General features: G+C 35.5%; 1 protein-coding gene across 1 annotated transcript; it reads right to left on the reverse strand.

The window, feature by feature from the left end:
• Positions 1-3,428: 3,428 nt before the first annotated feature.
• Positions 3,429-26,276, reverse strand: Sxl (Sex lethal). The gene is given in 9 exon segments (XM_044392997.2): positions 3,429-6,205; positions 7,902-7,967; positions 11,737-11,960; positions 12,359-12,540; positions 12,608-12,715; positions 12,954-13,298; positions 15,057-15,102; positions 19,341-19,890; positions 26,150-26,276. Coding segments are annotated over 8 exon segments (2,220 nt in total). The 5' UTR covers positions 19,418-19,890; positions 26,150-26,276; the 3' UTR covers positions 3,429-5,033.
• Between the last annotated feature and the right edge of the window lie 618 nt (positions 26,277-26,894).

Genomic DNA, 26,894 nt, shown 5'->3' on the forward strand with positions numbered 1-26,894 from the left:
CATGCGGGAATCCAAACAATGACTGGCCCACAAATTGCGTTAATGTCAATTGCTTATCGCCACTTGATAGTGTTATAGAGTCTATAACATTTAGATCGATCGCCGGGTGGGTGTGCGTTCGTGACACGATGACGGATCACGGATCATGGATCACGAATCACGGCCCACAGATCGGGAATCACGAGGCGAAGGATCGAGAGTCGAGTGAATAGAGTGGCTCTTATCTGGCGAATTGCGTGCTCTGACGCAATTCCGGAACACTAATTGGAGGCGCTATGAAAACGTGTCGCGGCTATCAGCACCTAACGATCCGGAAAATACAAAAAAAAAAAGAATCACATCGAGAACTTTGTTTACCACTCGGTACGATATCAATAAATATAATACCCACACTGCATAGATACACTTGTAATTCGTCCCGAATTGAATTTATTGCACAACCCACTTGGTGGTATAAGTTTTCCACTCGAGATATAAAGATCGGCGATGATATAACCCCCAGGTGGGCACATCCTCGAGTGCAAAGTGCGAATGGAAATGGAAAGAAGTGAGTCGTTGCAGGAAAACTATTCATTCAAGTGATTTGTTTGTTGTTGAACACCCATGATGAGGTTTTTTTTTGCAATGACCGATAAAGATTTATATGTAACAGCAGTTCCAGCAAACTTTAATCAAAAGGTTTTTGCGCCTTCTGAGTTTTCAAGTGCCAACCTTGGATTTGTCGAAAAAAAGTAGATAGTGTTCAAGTGGAACTAGAAATTTGATTTGCTAAAGAATGCGATCGAACAATTCCATTTTGCGCATACAATAAATGGGTGATAATAAAAAAAACAGTAATAAAATAGAGCTGCCATATAAGGATTTAAATACTTTTTAACACTAAAATCTTTAAAAGAAAAAAATAATTATACATTTCTTTTACTATTTATTCTTTTGAAAGAATTTTGTTGTTCAGAATGTTTATACATTTTCAAAGCATTTATTTGTATTATTATTTTTAAATTCATAAATTTATAAATAATTTAAATTTCAAGATCTTAAAATGTCAACGATCGCTGTTATCGAATCCAGAGTGCTGTTAAGCTTCAGCAGTGCTGTTAAGCGCACTGTTAAATGCAAAAAACCATCCCATCACTAAGGAAAACGACCGTTATTTTGTTTTGCGTTCTGTTTGAATTTGAAATGTTCCTTCGTTTATTTGTTCTCTTTGTAATGTGACATTTCTTAAGTACAACAATTAGCTGCTAGTTTAATATATGTATATATGTGTTCTTTTGTATAAACGAGTTAAAATTCAAGTTGTTCTTATTTCTTCTTGTTTTTTTTTTATTTTCTCGTGTAGCTTTTACGAACTACGAACATTTTAAGAGTCTGTCTGCTGTCTGGCTGTCTCTATGTGTGTGTGTGTATGTCGTTTATTCGGTATATTACGGTACATTACGTTTTTACTTTTAAATATTTAGTTATTTCAAAAAAATTTCCGCTCTCGGGGGCTTAATAGTTATAATATATATATATATATATATGTTGTATACGGTATAGTTAATATAATTGTTTTTGTCGAATATATTCCCTTTGTTTGTTGCTTGCTATTTAAACTGTTGTTTTGTTCCACTAAACTTGTTCTATGTATGAATGTATGTATATTGCTTTTAGGTATGCATTTATTTGTAGGCATTTTGTAGTATTCTTACTTGTCGACTTTAATCTTTATTCTTTAATCGTTAATCTTTAATCTTTATCTAATTCTGATTTTAATTTTTATTCTGTTTTGTTTCTGTCGTTTTTTAGTTTGGTGTTCGGTTTTTAAAAAATCTTTCATAGGGCAGTTCACGTTTCACATACAATCATCGCCATCCGATCGAGTGTTAACCTCACTATTTTTTTATTCAAAAAAAATTAGCCCACTTCCTTGGGCGGTCCTAGCTCCTCCTCCTGGTAGTTGCCGTTTGTTTAAATCTATGTATACATATCTCTATATTTTCTTGTATTTCTTTGAATTGTATATAATTTGTCGGTGTTGTTTTTTTTTTATTTCGATTTTTATTTTTATTTGTATTTTTTAGATGAAATATGAGCGCTACATGGGGCACTACTTTTGGGTAGAAAGGCTAAAGGGAATAGAGCAGATAGATAGATGGTCGAAATTGAAACCACGAAATAATACCAAAAAGTTTCATATATAGGATAAAGCGCTTAGATCTGTCCAACTTTGATCTCTCCTTCAACGGAAGCAGAAAAAGAATATATCTATCTGAATCTGAACCAATATCATCTGGGTCTCACTAATCTCCGCTTTGTTGAGGTTGTTTTTTTCAAGTCATTTGTTGTTTGTTTTTGTTTTCCTTTTTTTGTGTTTTTTCTTGTATAATATATGTTTATATAAAAAACGCTTTCTCTTAGGCTAGAAAAAAAATTGTATGCATATTTCTGGTATTTTGGTTTTTCTTTATAAAAAGATCTTTACCTTCTAGACACATTTACGTTGATATAAAAAAATGTATAATGTATATTTCCGTTACTTAACACGTTTCATGCTTTTTAAGTTTTTATTGAACAACATTTTAAATGTATTTGCGATTAGGTTTTCTGTGAGGTTACCATGTTCTACAATGTAAGTTATTAAAAATACCAAAAAAAAACTCTATTCAGTTGCTGCGTCGCCAGTTCGGTCTCGGTGTTACAACAAAATTAGCTTGGCTTCTTATGAGTAAAGAAAAAAATTGTCTAAAGGGTTACGAGGTAAAAAAAAACCGTCTAAAAAAAACAAGTTCTTTTATGATTTGCCTTTTGTCACATGCTCAAAAAATAGTCACAAAAAAATATTCCCTCCTTTCGCTCTTGCGCTATCCAAGAAAAAATGAATAAATATTTATTTTTGGTTCGCCGTGGCTTAATCTAAATTACACGAGACGATCGACCGCATGCTAAGGTGTAGCATATGTATGAGTTCTGAGTTCTGCTTTCGATTAATCCGATATTCGTTATGTATCCGCTTATTCACTAAGGCTACTTTGGTTGAGACTATTTGCTTTCGATTTAAGTGAGTTTGATGCCGCCATCCCGATTGGAGGGGCTTTAGAATGAATGTCGCTTACATATTGATTTAATAATCGCTCTCGATTTTGTGTATAAATATTCGGTTTTACTTTCGCTAATGCATAATGCACTCTTCATACATATATATATATTTCGGATTTTTTTTGTTTTGTTTTTGAATCGTTATATTTAGTATTCAGCACAACCAAGCTGTAAGTGTTTACTGTGTCTGCTTCTCGCTTAAAACTAGTTTCTTCTTATTACTCTTATTTCGTTGACTTCATATGCCACAAAAACTCTGGGAAAACATAATTTTGATAAATACACAGAGAGTGCTATCATAGTCTTAATCATAAATATATATAAATAAAAAGAAAACTCAGGGGTAATGCTGTTTGTGTCGAAAATGTTTATTAAGTTGCCTTAAATAATGCTTTTCTTAGTTTCTTGTAAGTTTTGTTTTAAGCCAGAGACATGGTAATAAAATAATAAAATAAAATTGAAATTCTGAAATGTTTTTCACGTTTTTTTAACAAATTAAAATTTTTTACATTTTTTTGTTTGTTTATAAGTAATTAATAAAAGTATTTAAAGAATTTAGCAAAAAGGATCATCGCATAATATCTCTTGTTCTCTTCCATTAATTTATGCACCTACACCGAAAAATTATCTGTTGTCTGCAGGTGGAGTGACTGGCTGAATTGGAATATCGAAAATTGGGTAAAATAAAAGGATTAAAAACAAAAACTTAAAATAAAATACAAAGTTAAAACATTAACGATGTGCTTTCTTCGAGTTATTTAAAGTTGAAAATAAAGCCAAGTCACTCCAATGATTTCGTGTTCTCTTTTTTCCGTTTCTTTCGATTTCGTTTCTATTTTTTCTTTCTACTTTCCAATTTCTTCTGATTTTCATTTTGTCGGGCTATTTATCACGTTTCTTTTCTTACTCGGATTTTGAATGTTATTTTGCTTCGCTTCGTTTCTCTTGCTGCTACATGCTCAAGTTTTTTCGTAAAGTAATAAAAAAAATGGATTTCAAAAAAAGTAGTTATACTTAGTAAAAAAAATACATATTCATTATAGCTATGAAAAAAATTGGGTTTGTATTGTAATTTTGTCTGGGTCTCTTTCTCCTTCTCCTACTCAAGCATATTTCTAGCTAAGTATTTATGTTTTTGTTTTTGTTTCGTTTTAAATGTAGTAATAAACAGCCTGAAAACTTGAGCATGTCCAGCCGGTTTAGCCATTTCGTTACGTATATAATATAGACAAAAAAAATGGATTTATAAATTATGAAAAAAAAAGTAATATGTATTCATATATCTCGATTTACTTCAGCTATAAACATACACGATGCCCGTGTACGTTGTTGCGGCATAGTTCGCGCCAAAAAAATCAGTTTCAGACACAGAGAAAAAAAAAACTAAACAATCAGAGCTTATGTCTTCACGCCTACAAGTATGTTATATAGTTATAGATATATAATGTGTGTGTTTTTGTATATAATATATTTTGTTGTATTTCTTTACGATTATACGTTATAAATATGTGACAAAAAAATGTATTTCTCATAGGTTTCTTTTCTCTAAGTTTAAGCAAAAAAATTGATCGACTTCTTCGTCGATCTCTCATTCTATATATATATTTATATATAATTATTTATGATTTGTATACATATACGTGTCTTGCCTTACAGCTAGTTACAAAAAGAAAAAAAAGATTCTTCCCAAAAAAAAGCACAAAAAAACCAACTACAACATAAGGGTTAAAGTGAGGAACATACAAAAAAAAAAGTATATAGTTAATTAATTCTTGGGGTTTGAGAACATAAAAATTTGGGTTTCTGTATATGGTTTCGATGGATGCTGATACTACGATGATCAATATAAGGTATTCATAGTTTTATATATATATATATAGATATATATAAGTTTGTTATATATAATTTCTAATTTGAAGATTGCCTTCATCGTACGCTTCTCAACTCTCTGGTTATGTACGCCATAAGAATCCGACATTTGTGGGGTTCGTGGATGATGATGCCGCCGTTGCCGTTGTGGAAGTGGAAGTTGCAGCAGCCGCTGATGTTGTTGTTGATGTCGCTGCTGCCGCTGCTGTGTTGTTGAAGCTGTTGCCAAGGTGCAGCTGCTGCAACTTTAGTGTTTGCTGATGCAGTTCTTGTTCAGTTGTCGACATATTAAAACTGAAGTCGTGTTGCGGCGAAGTGTGGTGATTATTGGTGTTGTTGCTATCAGTGTTGCTGTTTCCAATCATGTTGCTGCTGCTAGGATTCTTGTTGTAATTGCTACCGCTAGCTGCATTGTTGGAAAAGTTGTTGCTGCTGCTAGCCGCATTATTGGTGTAGTTTCTGCTGCTGCTGTTGGTGTAATTGCCAGAAAGATTGTTGCTGAAGTTGCTGCCGCTAGCCGCATTATTGGAGTAATTTCCACTGCTTGTGGGGTTGTTGGTGAAGTTGTTTCCACTGCTCGCAGAGTTGTTGTGGGCAAAGTTGTTGCCGCCACCGCTGCTGCTGCCGCTGGCACCGTTGTTGGTGAAAGCACTAGCGTTGTTGTAATTGCCACTAAAACTATTGGAGTGATTGGAATTGTTATTGAAGCTATTGTTATTGTTACTGCCTATGGCGAGCAATTGATTGCCAAGACTGCTACTACTGTTGCCATTATGGTGTGGTTGGTGTCGCGATTGTTGTTGTTGTTGATGTTGATACGGCGGCGGCGATGGCATTGTCAAAGGCTGCTGTTGTTGTTGTGATTGTTGCTCCTGCGGTTGTTGCAATTGCAATTGCTCCTGAAGATAGTGAAGTGCAGCAACTCCATTCTGGCGTATCGTATTAAAGTTGATGCTATTGGTGTTCGTGTTGTTGATGTTATTATTGCTTCCATTTGGACTCATACTACTGTGAGCAGCAACATTGCCCAGGCGTTGTTGTTGTTGTTGTTGTTGATGGTAATGCTGGTGGTAGAGTAGCATGTTGTTCTCGTTAGCATTACCATTGCCAATCATATTGTTGGTGCTGCCGGTGAAGCCCAACGCCTGCTGCTGATGTTGTAGTAGTTGCTGCTGCTGTTGCGGTGTCAATTATAAGTAGGGATAATGGTACTTCCTGCGGTACAGTCCGTCAAGCAAATCGGCAAAGTTGTCGCCTAGATGGATTCAAGGTGCAAAAGAGCAAGGAAAGGGTTAAAAAAAGAAGAAATTAATTAGTAAAATATATCAATAATGTTTCAAGTAATCATGCGTCTATATTAACAAGTAAATTGACAAAAAAAAAACTTATCATATAACTATAAATATCCCTGTGGTAGAGCCCTGACACTTAACTAGCCTAGGTGAGAGAGATTAATTAGGTTTAGTATTTCTTTTAGAGAGTTTCGTTTGCCTTCTTTTTGTTTTTTGTTTTTTAGATGGTGTTGGGTTAGTGTTTATTGTTGTTTGTTTTTTGCTTTGTTACTTTTTGGTTTACTTTAGGGATATTTTGTTGTAGTTTTAATTCAAGCTGAAGTTTTGTAATTGCATTATATTTATTTGGTTTTCGATTACAAAGGTTTTCCTTTTCCCACTCGATATAACACACGATTGAAAGGTTTTCGCAATTCGTAATTTTCGTTTGAACGTGCCATGTTTTCTCTTTCCATTTTAGTTTTGTGGAACTATTGGGATGGGATGGGGAATTGGATTGGTGTTATTAAAACAAATTGATGACTGATCTGGTGATGGTCTATTGTTTGTTATGTGTGTTTAATTTATATGTTGTGACTGAATCTGTGGGCGTATTTAAAACACTCACATACGAATATTCAAGTGCGTTCAAAGAACATTAGCAAGCAAAACATGTTGGTATATAGTTGAAATTAAATATATCTAGTTAGAGATTTAAACGGGTTTAATTTAGTTTAGTTTTTTTTTCAGTTTTTTTTAGCGAGAAACATTTACGAACTGGGGAACTTTGATGAAGTAACAACAAGAGTTCGCAGAGCAGACAAAGCAGACCATGTGGGGGATTTTGGATTAAACGAAAATCTAATCAAAAACACTAAACAAAACTTTCGAAACGAGGGGATCTAGAAGAACTCGGTTTTAGTTTTAAAAAGGGGTGAATATTAAGCGCAAGCAAACACATTTTTGGTTAGCAATTTAACTCTTTTTAAGAGGGCCAGCAGCAATTTAAATTAAATTTTTTGTGATTCAATTTTGAGTTCGAATTGGGTTTCATCTAGAAGTACAATTTTTTTTTGGCAGTTTTTCAATTGGAACTTTTTTCAAATAACGCTCTACACACACCCTTGGCCATTGCTTAATAAAAGAAAAAAGCAAATTAGCAAATGCCAAGGGCGAAAAAAAAATTGTTTTATATCACTAAATCGGTTTTTTTTTTCTTGAGAGAGAGATGGTTTAGTAGCTGGATGATGATATGAAAGAAAGTAACAAAGAAAAACATGGCACGCTTTGAAAAGAAAATTCGGCTTCTTTTTCAAGTATTTTTTCTCTTTTTTTCTTTATAAATATACATTTTTTATATAGATTGATGAGAAATTTAAAAACTGAAATTAAATATTTATTTTCTGTCTTCTCAATTATGTGGGAGCGCATGAGTGTGCGTGTGTTGTGTGTATCTGTGTAGGTGTGTGCTCTCTTCTTGATAGACTATACTTAAATAGATCATATGGCTCTGCTTTCGATCTCTCGGCTAGATCTGTCTTAAGGGCTCTCAACGAATAACAAATAAAAAAGCTCTATAATTATTTGCTCTCCTGCGGTAGAAAAGCAAAATAATCTATGATAGTTTACGACTAGGAGTAGTTAATTAGAAATATAAGTATATAAAAAAGGAATAATTACTATCGAGACCAAAGATAGCATCGCATATAGCATCGAATAATGAGCGTAATTTTTCCATAGCTCCGTCTATAATGAAAAAAGGAACGAAACGAAAAAAAAATTGTACAACTTGGATTAGTTGCGGCGCAGATTGAGTTTTTTTTGTGGGGTTGGTTGATTTGCTTGATTTTGGATGAAATGGGGGAATAAAAAGATTGTTTTTTTTATAGATTTTTAAATTATTCAAATATTTGGCGTTTTCTTCTTTTTTTTTTGAATTTCTTTGTCAACAACAATCAATGAAAATGAGTTGAGTCGGTCGCTTTTCCTTCGGCTTAACTAGGAAAAGCGATCGGTTCGGGGTTAGTGGTGTGAGTAGATTAAAGTACAGTAGAGCAACTACGGCTTGGTAACAACAAATGCGAAATACACTGAGAAACACAAACTACGGGCTTAACTTGAAACGAGAGGGAGTAACTAAATTCAAACTAACAAAAATAAAACCAAACTAAAAGTGACTCATTTAAATCCAAACTGTCTTCGGCGAAAAAGTCCGAAGTACGAAGATATTCTTGCTATTGATTGGGGAGACCTTTGTATCGCAAGGATATCGATTATACGACGATTGATTCGCATTTTCAAAAGCTTAACACAAAAACGTTGCAAACTTTCTGGCTGATAAATAATAATAAATAAATAAAATGTGATTACAAATCAATAAGGAATTAAAATCTCTTTAAAAATAAAACAGTTTTGAAAATTTTGTTTAGATAAAATTAAGTTTTAAAAAAATAATGCAGCGTTTTTGTTTAAAGATAAAGTGAACGTCGAATCGTTTTTCTCAGCTAATTTCAACAATTTTAAACTAAATATTCAAAAATACTCAACAAAATAATGCAAATGATCATATAATGGTTTTGAAATTCAAAACAACAACAACAAAAAGCAATTAAAAACGTAAATTATGATTTCAAATAAAATAAATGGAGGGGTTAAGCTAAATCTACTAAAAAAAATTTCGGATAGAGTTTTTGCACATTTGTTGCTTGGCTTTGGTAGAAATGATTGTAAATGTAATTATATAGATATTATAAAATTCCTTATAGGTCCACACTGAAAACACTGAACAGGCACGGAAAAAAATAAACAAAATAAATTTGTGATTAGGCGTATTTTTTTTTTTTGCGAGCACTAGGCAGAGATGAGTAACAACAAAAAAAATACATAGCTTAGCACACAGTATTCACTTGAAGAAAATGTTGTTATGAAATACACTGGCAAAAAAAGTTTAAAAAAATAGTTTTGTTTTTTTTTCCTTTTGCACTGGAACCGATAAAGGGGTGTATGGGTTCAGAGAGAGAGACAACAAGATGGTTATGGTTTGTGTCTTTTTTATCGTCGGTTTTCAATCCATTCAGAAAAAAAAAAATCACATTAAAAAAAAGAGAAAAAAAACGATGGGGGTTTATGAGAGGGGTTTGAGGTTTCTTTTTTTTGTATGTATAGGGCAGCACCCCGTTATCGTTTCGGTTGAGTGCGCGCATACTTACCATGCGCCTTTCACTTCTTTCTAATCACTTTCACAGTGTCTCTCTCTGTGTCTCTGTCTGTCACACAGCCGTCCGCCTCTCTCTGTCTCTTGAGCCTGGGTACTGTAACTGTAACGGGAAATCTGCACTCGCGCTCTCGTTCGTACTCGCTCGCACGCACGCGTGGTAGATGGGGGGATGGTGATATCCTGCCAGCTCACTCACTCGCCATCTCATTCGCTCATTGCTACCAAAGCAGGACACTCGCACACTCGTACACACACACACACAGACTCATTCGAACACACAAGGCAGATTAGCAAGATCAAAAATAAAAAAGAAAAACAAAAAAAAGTAGTGGAAGGAGCGTGGGAGAAAAACTTCCCGTTGTAGAATATATAGAATATATATATGGCATCCAGGTGTATTTTCCAACACTGCGTTTTTTTCAAATTTGCTTGAACTTGAAAAAAAATAAAAAAAATTTGCGGTTTTGGTTTTTGTTTTTATGTTTGTTTTGCTTTTCGCCTTTTTATTATATTCGGTTTCTCTGGTCACACTTTCGGGTTGTTTGTTTTATATGCTTGATTTTCGTTTTGAATGCTTTTAACGCACTACAAACTAAATAATTATTAAAATTTAACGCTATTTTATAGAATAGGTTTCATATAGTGAAATATATATGTATATTATATAAGTATATATCTAAATAGGGATTTTTTTTCTTGTTAATTTTTCATGTTTTTCGTTTTTGTCGATATATGGATAAAAACTTGATGATAGCGAGAAGTTGAAAAACTGAAATAATTGCGTTTTTGTTGGTTTTCGATTTTTGTTCTTGTTGTTTTTCTTGCTGTGGATTGTAGTTGTTGTTGTTGTCGCTGGTAAAGATGGGTAAATTATAACCAAAAAAAAAAGTGGTGGCGTGATTCGATTTCGAAATTCTTGATGCGATCTGAAGATGCTGAAGAGGTGGGTGGAGAGCTAAAAGGGGGTTACAGGTTTATATGCTCGGCAACGCTTTTGTAATTTTTACTCCTTTAAGTTTGCATTTTTATATCGTAAATTGTTGATTTTCTTTTATAATTCAGTTCTGATTGCTTGGTTGCAATATTTATTTCATCATCGGTTGTTTCGCACCAGTCTTTTGTGAACAGGAAAAAAATTAGCAAAAAAAAACCTTCAGGAACAAAAAAAAATTGCACACTCTTCTCCTCTCTTCGTTGAAGTGGGGGGGGTTTTCCTTTGCAGATATATATATAATTTATTTGTGATTTAAGCTTGGTTTTGCTTTCTTTAATTAGGTATCGATTCAGTCCTTGGTTGATTTATCTCTTTGTTGTTAATATATATATTTCTTATTATGTGCTTTTCGGTGTATTATTTTTATCAAAAAAAATTGCAGCTTTTCGCTGGCTCATTGTGCTGTGATTTTATTCTAAAAACCATCTATTTCCGGAAAAAAAAATTGTTCCATTTTGGAACACACACACTTTAAAAAAAATAGTCAAAAAAATGTTTTTTTGCCAACACTTTTACGCGAACTTTTTTCTAAGTGCTAGTTTCCCGTTTCGCCTGTATGTGTGTGTGTTTTGTGAGTTGATGTGTGTAACTGTGTGTGTGTATTCTGTTGTCGTAGTTGTGAAATAAAAGCTTAAGATTCAAAGACCTAAACAAAAAACGTTGATAACTTCCGTTTTTCTTTTAAATTTTATGTTAGTATCTAAAAATACGATTTTTTTTTAATTTTTTCAAATAATTAGTTTTTTGTATTTTTTTGTAGGGTTTTTTGTATTAATTTTTTAATTACACTAAATAATAAAACGTATAATTCAATTATTGCTCTCTTTCCAAATATACAACATATATATTAGTATAATATATATGCGCAATGCATGTATAAATTTGCAATCGATTGAATTATTTACTTTACGAATATTACCAAGTTAAAAGCAAAGAATAAAACTAGGTATGCATTTGTATTGTTGTTGTTGTTAGTGATTTTTGTTTGTTGTTGTTGTTGTTGTTGTTGGATTGGTGTTTGTAGCCTGCTGTTTTGTTGTTGTTGTTTGTCAAATACAAAAAAAATGAACCAAAATGAATCAAAGGGCTATATAAGATGTATAACACTCATGGTATATATATATATTATATACCATATACATATAATATATGTGGCTTTTTTTCTGTGTGTAGCTTGTGTGTTTCATCTTGTGTTCGTTTCTGGATTTTTGTATTTGAATTTGTATTTGCATTTCAGATAAACTTTTTAGCATCGAAATAGGGATGCGAGTTTTGGAAGCGTTGCTGTGATTTTATTGATCTACCTCTGTGCACCATATTGTTGAATCCGGCGGCCATATGCGGCGGCGGTGGTGGCGGCGGCGGTGGGACATTCGGCGCAGCCACGCCCATCTGGGACATAAAGTGCGCCGCCTTTGCCTTGCCATGCTCCTCGGCCAGCCGGACGGACAGTGGCTGCGATCCGCCCTCGGGTATTACGTTGTTCAGCGCCGATATGGCCTCCTGGGCCTCCTCGCGCTTGTTGTACCTATATAGTTTGATTTTCATTTGATTTGGATCGTCGTAGAGAGGATGGCAAAATGAGCGATGTTACACAGTAAGAAAAAAAAAAGAAAATGAGAGAAAAGAAAGAAAAAGCACATGATGAGCCGGGTGTCGAAATAATACAAAGTAGGGGTTAAAATAAAAAGCGAGCCAAGAGGATACATTCGAAAGGTTCTTCGAGTCGATAATGATAGCTGATATTTTAAAACAAATTATCGAATCAATATTGCGAAATTATCGAAAATATCGATCATTTGAAAAAGAATGATAATAAAGGTTTTCTTACATTTTCTTAAAAGTTACCTCGAAGAACCTCGAATTGTATGTATGGCTTCTGATTTTACAAATCTTAAAATCCAATAAACTATATTTAGGACTCACCGAACAAAAGCCACGCCACGTGGACGACCGGTGAGCTTGTCACGCAAGATGTTCTTCTGCACAATGGAACCGTACTTGCCGAAGATCGTGTCCAGCTGATCATCGGTTATGGTGCGCGGCAGATTGGTCACATATAGATTGGTGTCCTTGATCGATTCGCCGCCGGGACGGGCATAGGAAACCTAAAGTGGGGGTTAAAAATAATGTAATTAGTAAACTCTTTAGTTTATTGGAGTGTTTAATAACCACCTTAAGCCGCTTGTTGCGCACTGTGATTCCATTCAGAACTTTAATCGCACGCTGCGAGTCCATTTCCGATGTGAAGTCCACGAAAGCATAACCAAAACTGTAGCCAGTCTGTGTGGGGAAATGAGAAAACGGGTTAAGTTGGGGTTAAATTTAAGTTAGGTTAGGTTAGGTTAGGTTACGGGTTATATTTATAACCACAGGATCTTGGTTACTCATGTTTTTTAAGAAGATTTTAATCAAGATAAAAGAAGAACTAAGTTAAGTTAAGGTTAAGTAAGGGTTTTAAGACAAATTTGATTTTCTTAGGAATTTTATCTTGATCTTTTAAGAATTAAAATGAACTCACCTTATAATCTCTCATGATTCTGCACGTGTTGATGGGTCCAATGGCTCTGAATAGGGCGTACAGCTCGCGATCGGTCATGTCCTGGGGCAAGTAGTTGACAATCAGGTTGGTGTTGCTCGCCCGCGGATCGTTCATCATCATATTGAGATCATCGCTACCGCCGCTGCCCAGCGACAGGCCGCATAGGTTGTTCAGCGAATTGTTGCTGGCCATCGGCGGCAGGTGGCACATGTTGCCGCCGCCAAGATTGTTGGCACTGCCGCCGTTTCCGCCGCTACCGCCGCAGCCGGGGAAATCATTGTAACCGCGACGCGACGAGGAACTTGGAAATGAAAATTCTGTATCCTGTGGCGAGAACGCATAACGTGACTGTAATCAGATTAACCATACAAAGATATTCTAGTGTTGTGAGAAGGCCTCATATCGCTTTTGTCTTGGGGGTTGTTGATTATAATGATAATTATCATTATTATTATTATTAGTAGATTGATTGGATGGTTCAGTTTGGTTTGGTTGTTCGGCTGCTGCTTGGTTGTTTTATTTCTCGAGATCTCGAACAACAACACACACAACTTGGTTAGTAGATGAGGTGGCGAGGATTGGTTCAAAAACGTAGAAATCTACGACAAAACGCTAGCAGTAACAGTAGTATTCCAAATGCAAATCTCTCGCAAAAAAATCCTTATTTCTTGAATTATTTTTTTTTTTGTGGTTAATTTTTAAGGCGTGCTTGAAACTCGAGTGCAGCGATTTGTATTGTATCTTTAATTTTTGATTTAAGCATTAAATCGAAACATTCTCTTGCTTCACTGTACTTCCGTGTGTGTGTAGGTATGTAAGTTGTCTGTGTGTGTGAGCTAAACGGCATTCACTGGGTTGCACAAAAACCAAAGACAAAAAAAATATGGAATTTCAAGAAATGCATAAAATGTTTCTTCCCTTCTTCTTTAGTTTTCTTAAGCTTCTTTAGTGTCTTGTGTTAGGTACTTTTTCTTTAGTTTATTCTTGAGGGTGTGTTTTTTGTGAGGTTGTCTCAGTGTCATTGAGAAATAGGGGAAATACAGTGCTTTACAAAAATATAATGCCAATGACAAGGTGGTAAACAAAAAAAATCGATAGGTTTTAAATTTCAATAAATGGAAAATTAAATGGAAAAATGCTTTGGAGGTTTTTTTCAAATAAACAATTTGTTGTATGAAATATGATATGATATCATGAAAGTAAAGATGATTTTTAATAATGAAAATTAAAGTTAGAAGGTTTTTCTCTTATGATTTTTTGTACATGATTTAAAACCATGACTTTAGGTATACCCATTTTTTTTTTGCCAAGTACTGTAAAACAAAAGTGCGCAGAACGCCAAACGGAAGCCAAAGCCGAGGCGGAAACGGAAATGGAAACGGAAATGGGGCGGACAAGGTGGCAGGGTGATACCTAAAGGTTTTCTATACTATAGATTGTCTTTGCTTTTCATGGCACATGCAAGTGTTAGTTTGAGTTTGAGTATTTTTGCTTGGCATTTGTATGTTTCTGTGTTTCATTGTTTGGTTATTTCTATTTAAGGGTTTTTTTTTTTGGATATTTAAAAAGTTGTTTGTGTTGTTGTTGTTGCTGGTTAGTTTTTGTTTATGTTTATCTTGTTTTTGTTTCTGTTTGTTTAGGTTTTGTTGTTTAAATTGCAAACTTTAACTTTGTTGACTTTTATTATTATCAATAAACCAAATAAAATTGTTCAGCATCCATAAAATAGTTCAGTTAGGTTTTTAGTATTGTTTTGTTTTTTTTTTTTTCAAAAGCGTGTGTCCCCAGAGCGTTCATGAGACAAACTCAATAACATACAACTATGAAATAGTAAAAGGCATAAAATTTATATTATTATTGTTATGATTATCCAAAAATAATCAAAATAAAAATAAAACGAAACAGAACAAAATACAAAAGTCAGTCAATATCAAATGCATTGCCTTCAAATTTGATTTTTAACTTTTTTTTAATATTTCTTTGATTGATTGCTTTCATGCAATTGAAAATGGAAATTTGTCGCTAACAATAATTATAAATTTCAGGCGTAAAATGGAGTATAGAAGAGTGATGAATACTAACCATTCCGGATGGTAGAGAATGGGACATGCCAAATCCACGCCCACCGCTATAGGATGATGATTCGATGCCATTTCGTTTGGGGGAAAGAGAAAATATCGATTAGCATTCAGGGAAATGATGATGTTGTTGGTTTTTTTATTTTTGGTTCAAGTAAAATACTATTTAAAATTATCAAAATTAAATGTATAAAGCGCAATTTACTATATATTTCTTTTTTTTTAGCTATTTTGTAATTATCTTAAAAATGATTAAGAAATGTTTTGGCGTTGGATGATTTGACGATTCTTTTCTTAGCAACTAACTTAGGCTTACACAACTAACTTGTTTTCAAGACTTAGGCTTAATTTAAAAGAGAATTTAAAAAAAATAGCAAGACAGAAATTTGATTTGAAAGATTTTGCAGTTTCTTGGGGAATATAACATAGCATAGACCAAATGAAAGATCCCTTAGTTATATTCACCCGTGAATTCTGCAAAGCCCCCCGTTTGCCATTAAAGTGAAAACACTGGGTTTTCACTTTAAATATTGGCACTTAAGAAAAGCATGATGTATTTTTTTTGTTGTACTTTCGATTCACCGAAAAAAAAGAAAAAAAATAATCATGGGACTATACTAGTAACCCATTATTTAATTCCAATATCGGACACTTTTTTTTGTTTAGAACACATTTCACTTTAAAAAAATCAAAAAAATAATCACTTTTAGCACTTGTTATTTGTATCACATAAACAAAAAAAGAATATAAGTTTTGGATATTTTCGGACACCGCCTTTGGTCTTCCCACGTCGAATTTTGATTGCAGATCGGTATTAATGTCTAAGTTAGGGCTTATATTGATTTTTATAGTATTTTTAGGTTTAGGCTGTATTGTATTTGGTATCCCCAATATTTCATTATATTATTATTATTTTGTTTTTAGCTTTTCGCTATATAGGTGTCTTAGAGTCTTTTTACTTACAGGGATTTGGAGGCGTCCTCGATTCAAAAACATTTCGTTTCGTTGGGCGAGGAGACCCTGGGGGGCGGTTTGCCCCCCGTGCAAATTAAAACTACATACTATCTAAAGAGTCAGTGAGTGTCTTTCGCTTTCGCTTTCGCTTTTCGATGCTGATAATGGTGGCTGCTTCTTTCTGGGCTGTGGAAAAAAATGTCTACACACGATTAAATTCAGCTGCGGTACAACGTCGATGATGGGCGTTACATAATTTTGCTGGAGGGGGAGTTTTGGTTTTGGTTCTTGTTTATGATTTTGGAGTGTGTGTGTGTGTGTGGTGTGGTGTGTATGGGCAGTAAGTTCATAATTTCCTTTGTATTTTGCACAATATGTACGAAAAAAAAAATGGGAGACTTAAAAATCTCAAATATTCGCTGGCAAGGTCACACTGATTTTGTGTTTCTTTTTTATTTTGCACAATAAAAAAATATGCAAAAAAAATAGGGTGAGACGGGGAAATCTCAATTATTCGTTGGTAAAGTCACATTGTTTTTTTTTTTTCATTTTGCACAGTAAAAAAATAGGCAAAAAAAATAGTGTCACTAAAAAATCTCAAATATGCGTTGGCAAGGTCACTCTGCGCTGGTGTTGATTGTTGACATTGTTGATTGATGCGATGCTGCTTGCTGCTCTGCTTGCGGTTTGGTTTGATGTTGTAGTATTTGTAGTTGTGCTGGGCTTTTTTGATGACCTTGAGCAAATGTTGCATTTGCATTTAGCCTTTTATTCATTTTTGCTGCTACTCTCGCAAGTGCAAGAGAGATAGCCAGCACAGGGACTCGGAGAGAGAGAGATAGAGAGAGTGGGGGGTAATGGCAATTTGTCGGCTATATGCATTGGGATACGTCGGGTGTTCGGGGTTTTCGGGGTGTTGGGGGTGAGAGAGTGAGATGGCGACGCAATAACCACAACAACAACCGGTGCTTAAGGCTAGTTATAAACTGCAAAATCTCCCAACACATGCGTGTGAGAGAGAGACAACCATACGTATATAACTTAAGGCTACTGCATGTCAAGGTCCTGACACAATTTCCGCACAGCACGTGATGCACTAAAATTTGGAGGGGGCCACAGGGCAACCCTCTGTGTGGTTGCTCTGTTTACATTTCATCGACTCTGCTGAATAATGTGCCATAAATTATACGACCCGAAAAAAAGCAAAAGAAACAGCATATAAAACTGCCACGCTGCTGCTTTTTCCCCATTTATTTTATGCCCTAGGATGATCATTATAAAAATCAGACCACTGCTTGACCCCGCTCTCCATTTTTTTTTGGCAGCAAAAAACAGTCAATTTGTCATTTCTTAGGCAAAACTTAAAGCTTACGTTCTACTGAAGATCTGACGATGGAAGATATATGGACAATGCGAGGCGAGAAAAGAAAAACTGACTGAAAAAACAAAGAACTAAACTCAACTCAAGGCAATTAAGGCAACAAAGTAAATATATATTTTTCTAGTACAGTTACGCCAAGCAGTAAGTGTGGAACAGAGACAAAAGAAAGATAGAAAGAGAGAGAGTTAGAGGAGTTTCAAGAACATTTACCGGTACATTGTGAGACTGTTTAGGTTGCACAATCCGCACGATGAGAACGTTTTTAGGCCGTTTCTATAATCCTCTTGCCACAAACGAAATGCACAGATACGGATACATGTATCTGCCTTGTTCTACGCGTATATATATGAAGAGATATATATATATGGAGTAGTTCCGATTCCCAGCGGAATCAAAACTTATTTTTTTCTGGCCCAGACATGGCGCCGCGCTCGCTCTTTATAAATGCAATTCGATCTTATAAATGGTTTATGTGTATATATATATTATATATTTAATATATGGAAGATTGCGTTACTTTACGTTGTTTCACGATGCTCGGTTAACATTTTTTGTTAGCATATATTGCTTATCATTTATCACATACAACTGTAAATATATAGGACAAAAATAAAGCATGTCGCGATTACGAAAAACACGCAGACGACGATCATCTGATTTATAGGTGATTTTAGGATTTTAGGTGTGTGTGTGTGCGAAAAGTGTAGGTTAAATGCGAGCGCATGAATGTATGCTATGAAAAAACTAGATCGATCGATATTATATGGAAAATTACAGCTAATGTTTAATGAAAAAATTAACAACTTCTAGGAAGAAAAAAAAAACAATGATATTACAATTGGGAGCGGAGCTTTTTAGGGGGTGGGCTGTAGTAGGCTGTACTTATAAGCGGGGTTCCCCCCGATAACGATTGACTGTTTTTTGCTGCTCTGGCTCGCTATCTATCTGTGTTCATATGTGTTCGTTTGTGTTTATTGCCTCTGTATTTAATCGATTATTGGTCTCTTTTATCATTTTGCTTGCACCATCATCTAGTACATGTAACATTTAATTATACTTATATAAATCCTCCTTGCGGTCGGGTTGTTGCGGTTATTGTTATCCATTCCTGTGGCTGTGTGTTCGTTGCTTCTTTTTTTTCGCTCTGATAATATCAGAGCACAGAAAATAAAACAAAGAACCAAGTGAACTAAAAGCATACAATGTGCGGGTGGGGTGTGAATATGAAATGAATAAGGGGTACTTATAAGGGGGGTAGAGAAACACACTATATGATATCTTTTTTTTTTTTGTGCCAGCGCTACGACATCGACAGCAAATCGATAACAATCTCGGAATATTATCGACTGGCAATCGACATCCTTCCCTGCACACATACCAATGCATATAGGCCGTTTTGCTAATAATAGAGATTTCGAACAAGCAAAAAAATTTAACTTTCATAACCAAAAAAGTACATCTAAATCTAAACCAAAAAATTAACGTTGGCTGTAAATGGTTGATTTTTTCAGCAACAGGGAATTTTCTTCTTCGTACAAACTATTCAATAAAAGGTTGGGTGGGTCTTTTGTTCGTTCGCCAAAGAGAATCTGGGTAGCAAAAAAATTAGGTAAACACTGTATCATCTTTGTTTTTTTTCTGTGTTGGTTGTATGTGTGGGAAAGAATGGGTGGAAAGGAATTGGAAGGAAAAGGAATACGGAATGGGATACTACAGTCGAAATTCTCTATCTTTCAAAAGTTACAAATTTATCAAAAGGGTTTTTAAATCTGGGTGAAAATATATTTAATATTAAAAAAACTACTTGAAATATTTGGAATTGGGTTTTTAGAGAAGTTCGACTGAATGTTTGAGTTTGAAATTCCAAATGACAGACTCAGAATCAAACGATAAAAAAATTAAAGGATATGGATATGGCTGACGGAACGTAAGAACTCAAGTTTAAAAATTTACCTCGACTTGTTGTTGTAGCCATATGGGGGATAACCACCGTTATTATTGTTACTACCCGGATTATTGTTGCCGTACATATCCTGAGAGTTGCGAGTGTGTGTTTTTCGAATCAACAAAAGTTACACCCTCGATCGAAGGTGAGTTTCGGTTTTGGGGGGGTTAAAGGATGATAATGATGATGAGGTGAGTTCTGGTGAGTTAGGATCGATCGTCTTCGATCACTTCCTCGAATCCTTTTTTTTTTGTTGGCGCTCAGCGCTCTCAGCTGGCCTGCTGCTGGTGTTGTTGTTGTTGTTTCTGTTGCTGCCTCTCTTCAACTTTTTCTGTATTGCTCTTCTTCTTGTGTGTTGTACTCATATATAGTTGTTGCTCTCTTACTTTCTTTCTTTCTCTTTTTTACATGCACACACACTGGTGCTTTCCTCTTCTGCTCTTAATTCCTATGGTTTTTCTCTGAGTGTGTGCTTATTATTGCTGTTCTTGTAGGCGCGCTGTTGTTATAGTTGTTGTAGTAGTTGAAGAGATGATAGAGTTGTTGTTGTTGTTGGTACTAAGAGTTGATTGATTCGATTTAGTTTTGATTGAATTTGGGGGGTGGTTGGGGGTAAGGTTGGGTTGGGGTGGTTCTACATTTATACGAAGGAAAAAAAACATGACAAAGACGTGATTTGTGTGCGACGCGAATTGTAGCGAATGAACAAAATATAATGGAAAACCGTTAACAAAATAGAGAGACGAGCTGAGTTTGTGTGTGAGTATTTAAAGCCAGAGTTGTCAAGCATTAAACAAAAAATATAAATAATTTTCACTGTTTAAAATACACTTAAAAATACACTTTTGCATACAGTCGCTATCTCAGCAAACCAATTACCCAGGGTTGCAATCCCATAGTTTAAAGCAAACTTAAAAATACACTTTTGCATACAGTCGCTATCTCAGCCAGGGTTGCCATCCCATAGTATAAAGCAAAAAAAAACACAAGTAAATATTCTGCGCATTTATACAATAATTTGACTAGCAATCAAGTGAAACAATCGAACTCCACATACCTGGCCATCTTAAAGTTATAGTAGGACGACATGGTCGAACAGGGAGTCACAGTATCGAAATTGAAATCCATTTTAGGATAATCACAAAGTTAAGTTAAGTTGTTTTTTGTTTTTTAACAAATTGAATGTAAGACACACAAGAAATCACAAGATCTCAGGACACAAGTTGGACTTGTCACGAGTGGAACTCGACTGAAGAGGTCCTGCCGCCCAACGATCTATTTAAGGATCGGATCGGAGTGGGCGGTGGGTGGCAGGTAGGCGGCAGGGCAAAGGAGGCAAGGTGCGCGTGCCAGTCGCGTGGGCTACCTAAGATCCCACGGAATTATTGATCCCGCGAGGAAGTGTGCCAGGCGTACTTTCTTGGGTGGCCGGCTGCATCTCGCGGATCCCCGAATTTTGATCTCCGCAGGCAGGCAGATGTGCCGCATTCTCGGAAGCTGGATGCTAAGACAAGGTGCAAACTTTTCCCTATGGTCCGGGTGGGTGGAAAATGCCGAAAGGTGGAACGTGGCAAGCTGCAAATTAATTACTTGGAAGCAAGCTGCAATTTTTTTCGCGACCCAACTTCTGAAGATCTCTTCTCTGAATATCTCTAAGGACTTGTAATACTTAGTCTACCGTTGATTAGATTCCTAGAACCAGGTGCAAGTTAAATGTATATTCAAGTATCATTAGGATTTAATCTTATGAGATAGATTTTAGAATAAATCTAAACTTTATCAATCAAAAAGTTATCTTATGTTTTCAAATCTAATCGAACTATTTAATATTCTTTTATTCTATATTTCAAACTCATTTTATTCTATCAATATATTGATGTCATTAAATATTAATTTACCTAACATAATGTTTTCCCAAAATTGTATTAAATACTTAAGTCCCAATTGATATCTTCCAAAATTTTATTTAAATAAGCCCCGATTGATCTCTATAAATTCTTCTTATCAACTTGTATAAAATCATATCACCATTTACTCTTAATCCCCATAAACATAATCTTCACCATAAATAACCCATTACAGATTTCATTTCCAAGCAGCCAAATTGCAGCTGCCTTTTTGCTCGGATTTCGGAAAAGGGCAGGTGAAAATGCAAATTGACCTCTCGCTTATAAAAATGACGGGTGGAAAAAATCTCGCAGCCCAAAATACGAAATACCAAGAACACAGTCCGCAGAGGAAAACTCTTAAACACTTTTCAGCAGAAACTTTAAGTCCGTGAAGACGTTTGGTTCACTCTTCTCGAGAGCTAAGGAATCTATTAAATTTGTTTATCTTAGACAAGAAAGTGGAATTGTGAATTTAAGATGTGTGAATAATTGAATTGAGCTACAGGTATTTATAAAATATATTCGGAGCTATGACTTCAAGTTCCTTCAATCTTTTTAAAACTGTGAATATGTACAATATCCTTTTTGAATTAAGGATTTTAAGGCCTATTAACGAAAATCTCAAACTAATTTTACTAATGTTTAGATACTAAAATACAAAACTATGCAAATTAATAAATCAGCCCTATTAAAACATAATAATGATCTAATATTCTTTGGCTACATTTTGAAATGTATTCAATGGTTATTGAATGTAAATATTTTGTATATATTTTTAGCCTAAGCGAGATAGTTTTTAATAAATTTCCAAGTTCATTAACGAATAGTTATACCAACATCCCTAAAAACCCAACAATATGTGTACCTTGAAACATTTCCAATGAGCTTTTTGCCATTATTTCCAGAATCAGGAAAGGAATCCCTTGGATATTATACATACATCCTCCATTTGGGATCCCCCAGCCAAAAAAAAAAAAAGAGCAAGAAACTTTTCCCATTTTCAAGGAAGCGCAAGGAGGAATCCAAATATTTGGCAAGCCAGAGAACGAGGAAAATTGGAAAATGCGGAGCCAAGGAGACACAGAGAGAAAAAGAGAGAAAGAGTAAAAGAGGAGCCAGAAAACGAGGGCAGCAAAATGAGGCGCAAAAGGGGGCGGTGGAAAAGTGGGGCGGGACGGCCTAAATCGCTTTGGGTCGCTCAGAAACAGAAACACTCAAACCAGAAGAAGAAGAGGAAGAGGAACAGCGGGGTGGAATGGGGTGGTACGGTCACCAATTCGAGGGCTGATTTTCCCATGTACAAAATATACAGCAGATTGCCGAAAAAAGAATAAAGAAACAAACCGAAAACCCAGGGAAGGAAAATATATACAGAAATATATAAAACAGAGTGTGTACCTCGCTTTCCAGCGTGAAAATCCACAGAAAGCTGAGGAAAATGCGGAAATAGAGAACTGAAAAGCGTCACAGGCTGTGAATTTCGGGAAAGATGAAAATTGGGGGGCGGGGGCTACAAAAGGGTAACCTGAAGGTCGGTGGTCTCTCCAGGAAAAGCAAAAAAAATAAGAGAACCCAGAAATGAAAAGAAAAGCCAAACAAAAAAAGAGTAGCAAACGTTGACTCGACTTTCCATATGCAGATGGGTAAAAGCTAAATCACTGAGAAATCAAAAACCCAAAAAAAAAACAAAATAGAAAGTCCAACACGCACAAGAGTTTAAGGGAAAATTGATAATATCAAATAACCATTTAAAACTCTTTATAAAAAATTCTTCGTTTTTCTGTGTTGTTTTCACTGAAATTTATGGGTAAAGTACATTTGTACAATCAACAATAATAATATTAAAGACCTTCTAAAAATAAAACCTGTATAAAATATTTTTATTTTTATGCATTGTAAAAACTATACACGAAGTACAGGTATTCCATGTTTCAACAATGAGTTTATTAACTAAATATTTTTGTAAATTTATTTTTAAAACACATGTTTATTCAATGATCTACAAATAGGTCAGGCTTTATTGATTGAAATGAATGTAGCGCATTGACACCAATATGCAGACTTTTTTTCGCCAGTGTACTAGTAAATTGTAAGGCAATAACAAAAACGCTGAAAAACTTTACAGTTTGATAACAGTAGTCGGCTAATTTGGAGCACACTTGTGTAAATAGAGCAGCACTATTATGCACTGTGTGTGTGTGCGAAACAGCTGACAAAAGCCCGTATACAAATGGTATGTGTATGTATTGTATATCCAAAGATATACATGTATATATCTTTCTAACTGTCAGCTGGGAGAGTGAGTCATGCACCCGCGTGCATGAATGGATCTCAATCTCGAAAAAAAAATCACAACAGCATTGCCAGACGCAAAAACAACGATCATCGAACATTCCAGCTGATCGCCAGCTTGTATTGTTGTTATTTTATTGTTGTTATTGCTATTTCAAGTGTATCCAGTGGGGTTACATGTGTGTGTTTGTGTGTGTGTGTTGTCCAAAACATTGACGGAGCTTAACAGTGTACAGTGGGTACTCGAAACCCAAGGAAATTGGCTATTAATTAAGGTAAAACTTTAGTTTAAAAAATATTTTTAAAAACTGGAAAGATGATTTACCTTTGATTTAAATAGCATTTCTCTAAAAAAAAATTTGTTTTCATATTTCGAATATGAAATATACTTTTTAAAACTTTTTAACTGTTGAAAGATCACTGTACAGGAGGTTTTTATTGATTTCCCGACCAAATAAGGTAAAACGATCATGGGAAATGTGCAGCTTGTAATTTGCGCCAGGGAATGACCTCAGTGGAATGCAAAAATGTAGAAGTAGAGGAGAGAGAAGGGGCTTTGGGTGGGGGTAGGGGGTACTTGCTACCACTTTTCCAATATTCCAATACATTATTTCTTCCCAAACGATCGTTGCGATGTCATTGCCAGCAGAAAGAAGGGGAATGACCCGCGGAGAAGAGGAGAGGGAGCAGAAGAGAGGGCAAAGGAGGAGCACAAGAGACGGAGAGGAGAGAAATGCAATGCAGCTGCCCCTCCCCTCCCCTTCCAGCCAGCTGCAACTTGGAAAACAAAAAACACGGCAGCTGAGCGTGCGAAAGATAGCGAAAAACAGAGAGAGCGAACTTGGAGTCTCTACCTGCCTGGAAAATCCTTGATCCCTTTTCTTCAATGGGAAAAAAAGGGAGAAAGCCATAAAACCAAAAAGGCGCGTGTCGTTAATGAGGATCTCTAAAGCTACATAAACACCGATCGAAGAAATGGCAATTATTTTAATTGCAAATGCAGTACAATGGCATATCTTATCCAAGAGAAACCCACAAAAACGAAAAAAAAACAAAAAAAAACACGTTGCCTTGAACAATAACAGCTGGCAATGCCTTCGTCGTGAGGGGGTCGCCACAGTGCGGCGCAGAAAAATAGTTTCAAAAATAAAAGTCTACTAATTATAAAAGATTTAAAGATGTTTTAATGTCTGTAGAAATATTTTTTTTTCGAATATTCGTTTCTTTTTTGGCTAAATATTTTTTTTACAGATTGTTTTAACTTCTTTAATTATGTACTGCTTTTACTATTTCGTACACTTACTTGTGAAGACTTTTCGCAACTACGACTGAAGGCAAACCATTTTTTTCTCCCAGGACAATTCAAAAACTCCACTTAATGCGCAGCAAAAAACACATGGTGCGATATATTCATAAACAGGAAACACACAACTATGTATGTGTGTGTCCAGGATATGCATATAAGTGCAGCGGAACTAAAGGAAGTGAAAAAAGGGACGCAATAAAAACCCAGGTAGAAGTGAACCCATTTAGGGACATTTATTGCTGGACGCGACTGTATGCATGTATTGTTATTGTCTTTTTCGTTATTTCTTCTGCCCTTGCTTCTTGTTGTTGCTGTTTCTCTGGCCAAAAAGCTGTTTCTTATACCAAACACTTACCCATTTGTTGTTATTTGGTTAAAAAACTAGATGTTAAACAAAAGAATTAAACACTCACACAAGCAGCTGCTCCCCTCTCTTTCTCGGTTAAGTATTTTTACAACCTACTGCTTTATGTACATATGTATGTACTATGTACATGTGGTATTTGGGCGATGTATGTTGCTATGTACTACACGACTGTAACGGAAACAGAAAAAAAAAGAAAAACAGAGTGTAAGCGAATGAATCGGCGTGTGCGTGTGTGCGTTTCGGGTATATACATACACGCACGCTCTCTCACGTAGACACAACGCACACACGCACATATGTACATGCGAATGACGAAGCCGCAAACACAGGAAAAAAAGTAGTACATAAAGTAACAACAACAGCAACGAGTGGATGGAAGAGAGAGAGGGCGTTGTTGTTGCTGCTGCTGCTGCTAGTGGTGGGAAATGCTGAATGGAATTTTACAACATGTTTTTTCGGCTCGTTACTCTTTTTGCCCATTAACTCGAAAAAAAAGAAAATACAGAAAAAAAAAGGAACAAAAACAGCGAGTATTTATGTATATTTATGCTCTCTACTCGCACTCGCTCTAGCAGAGCGTATGCTTGTATGCGTGCAGTACCAAACCAAAAAAAAACAAGTACAACTTGAAAAAAGAAAAGAAAAACTCTGTACTATTCTATAGCGAAATGATTTATGCGCATTTTCACAATGTCTGCGTGTTTTCCACTATCATTCGGCGCTTCTCTTTCGCCGTTTGTTCATTCGCTTCGTTATATACACTTCACGTCACGCTAGAAACCCTGTATGTATATGCACGACGTGCTGTCTCTGTGTGTGTGTATTGTTTTTTCGCTGGGGTTTTCCCTACTTTATTTTTTCCCACTACGGCATACGGCACACAAAACGTAGTCTTTGTCGTGTTTTTTAGCGTTCAACTTGGGCACTTTTAGTAGATTTAGATTTACGTGGCGAGATGATTACCAGAAAAAAATTCACTGCGCGGACTGACTTTCCTCGCTCGGCAACAACAAAAAGCAGTGTGCGAGTCGAAACTGTGTTGTAGGGTATCGTAGGGTGAAAAAGTACTCGAAAGTGCGACCTTTTCTGCGTTGGTCGAAAATACTCGAAAATACTCGCTGGTAATCGATGGTTTTCGCCTCTGCTTTGGCGCGCCTTCTTCAATTTTCCCATCCCTATCGCCCTGCTCTTAACAGAGCTCGCTCTCCGCCTAACAGAAAATGTTAAAATGCAACGTTTTCTTACATTGGCAGAGCAGCGACATTTCTGTTAAGTTTTCGAGTGTGACCAAGCAAAGCCAGCCAAAAAAACATAGGACCCCGCGTTGTTTTTCACATCTCTAATGTAAAGATACGTGTTAACAGAAACGTTTGTCTTACATTCTTTGGCGCTCAAATGTTAGATTCAAAAATCACTGTGCAGCGAAATTGGAGGAATTTGTCTCAACATTTCTGTTCATAAATCACACAAGTGAAAATACTTTTGCTAGAGATGCGATGGTATTTCCTTGCCAATCAGCAATTGTCAGCTTTCAGTTGTTTGGCGCGCTCCAATGTTGTATTCAGGATGTTTAAATTAAATTGAATTTAATCAACATTTTATTAGTTTTACAATTGAATTAAGCCTAGATTTGGTCAACTGCTATACTTTCGTTCATTTAGTTAAACGGAAAAGTTAACATAAAATGTTACGACATAATGTTAGCTTC

The sequence above is a fragment of the Drosophila takahashii genome, chromosome X (assembly GCF_030179915.1).
Source record: "Drosophila takahashii strain IR98-3 E-12201 chromosome X, DtakHiC1v2, whole genome shotgun sequence".
NCBI lineage: Eukaryota > Metazoa > Arthropoda > Insecta > Diptera > Drosophilidae > Drosophila > Drosophila takahashii.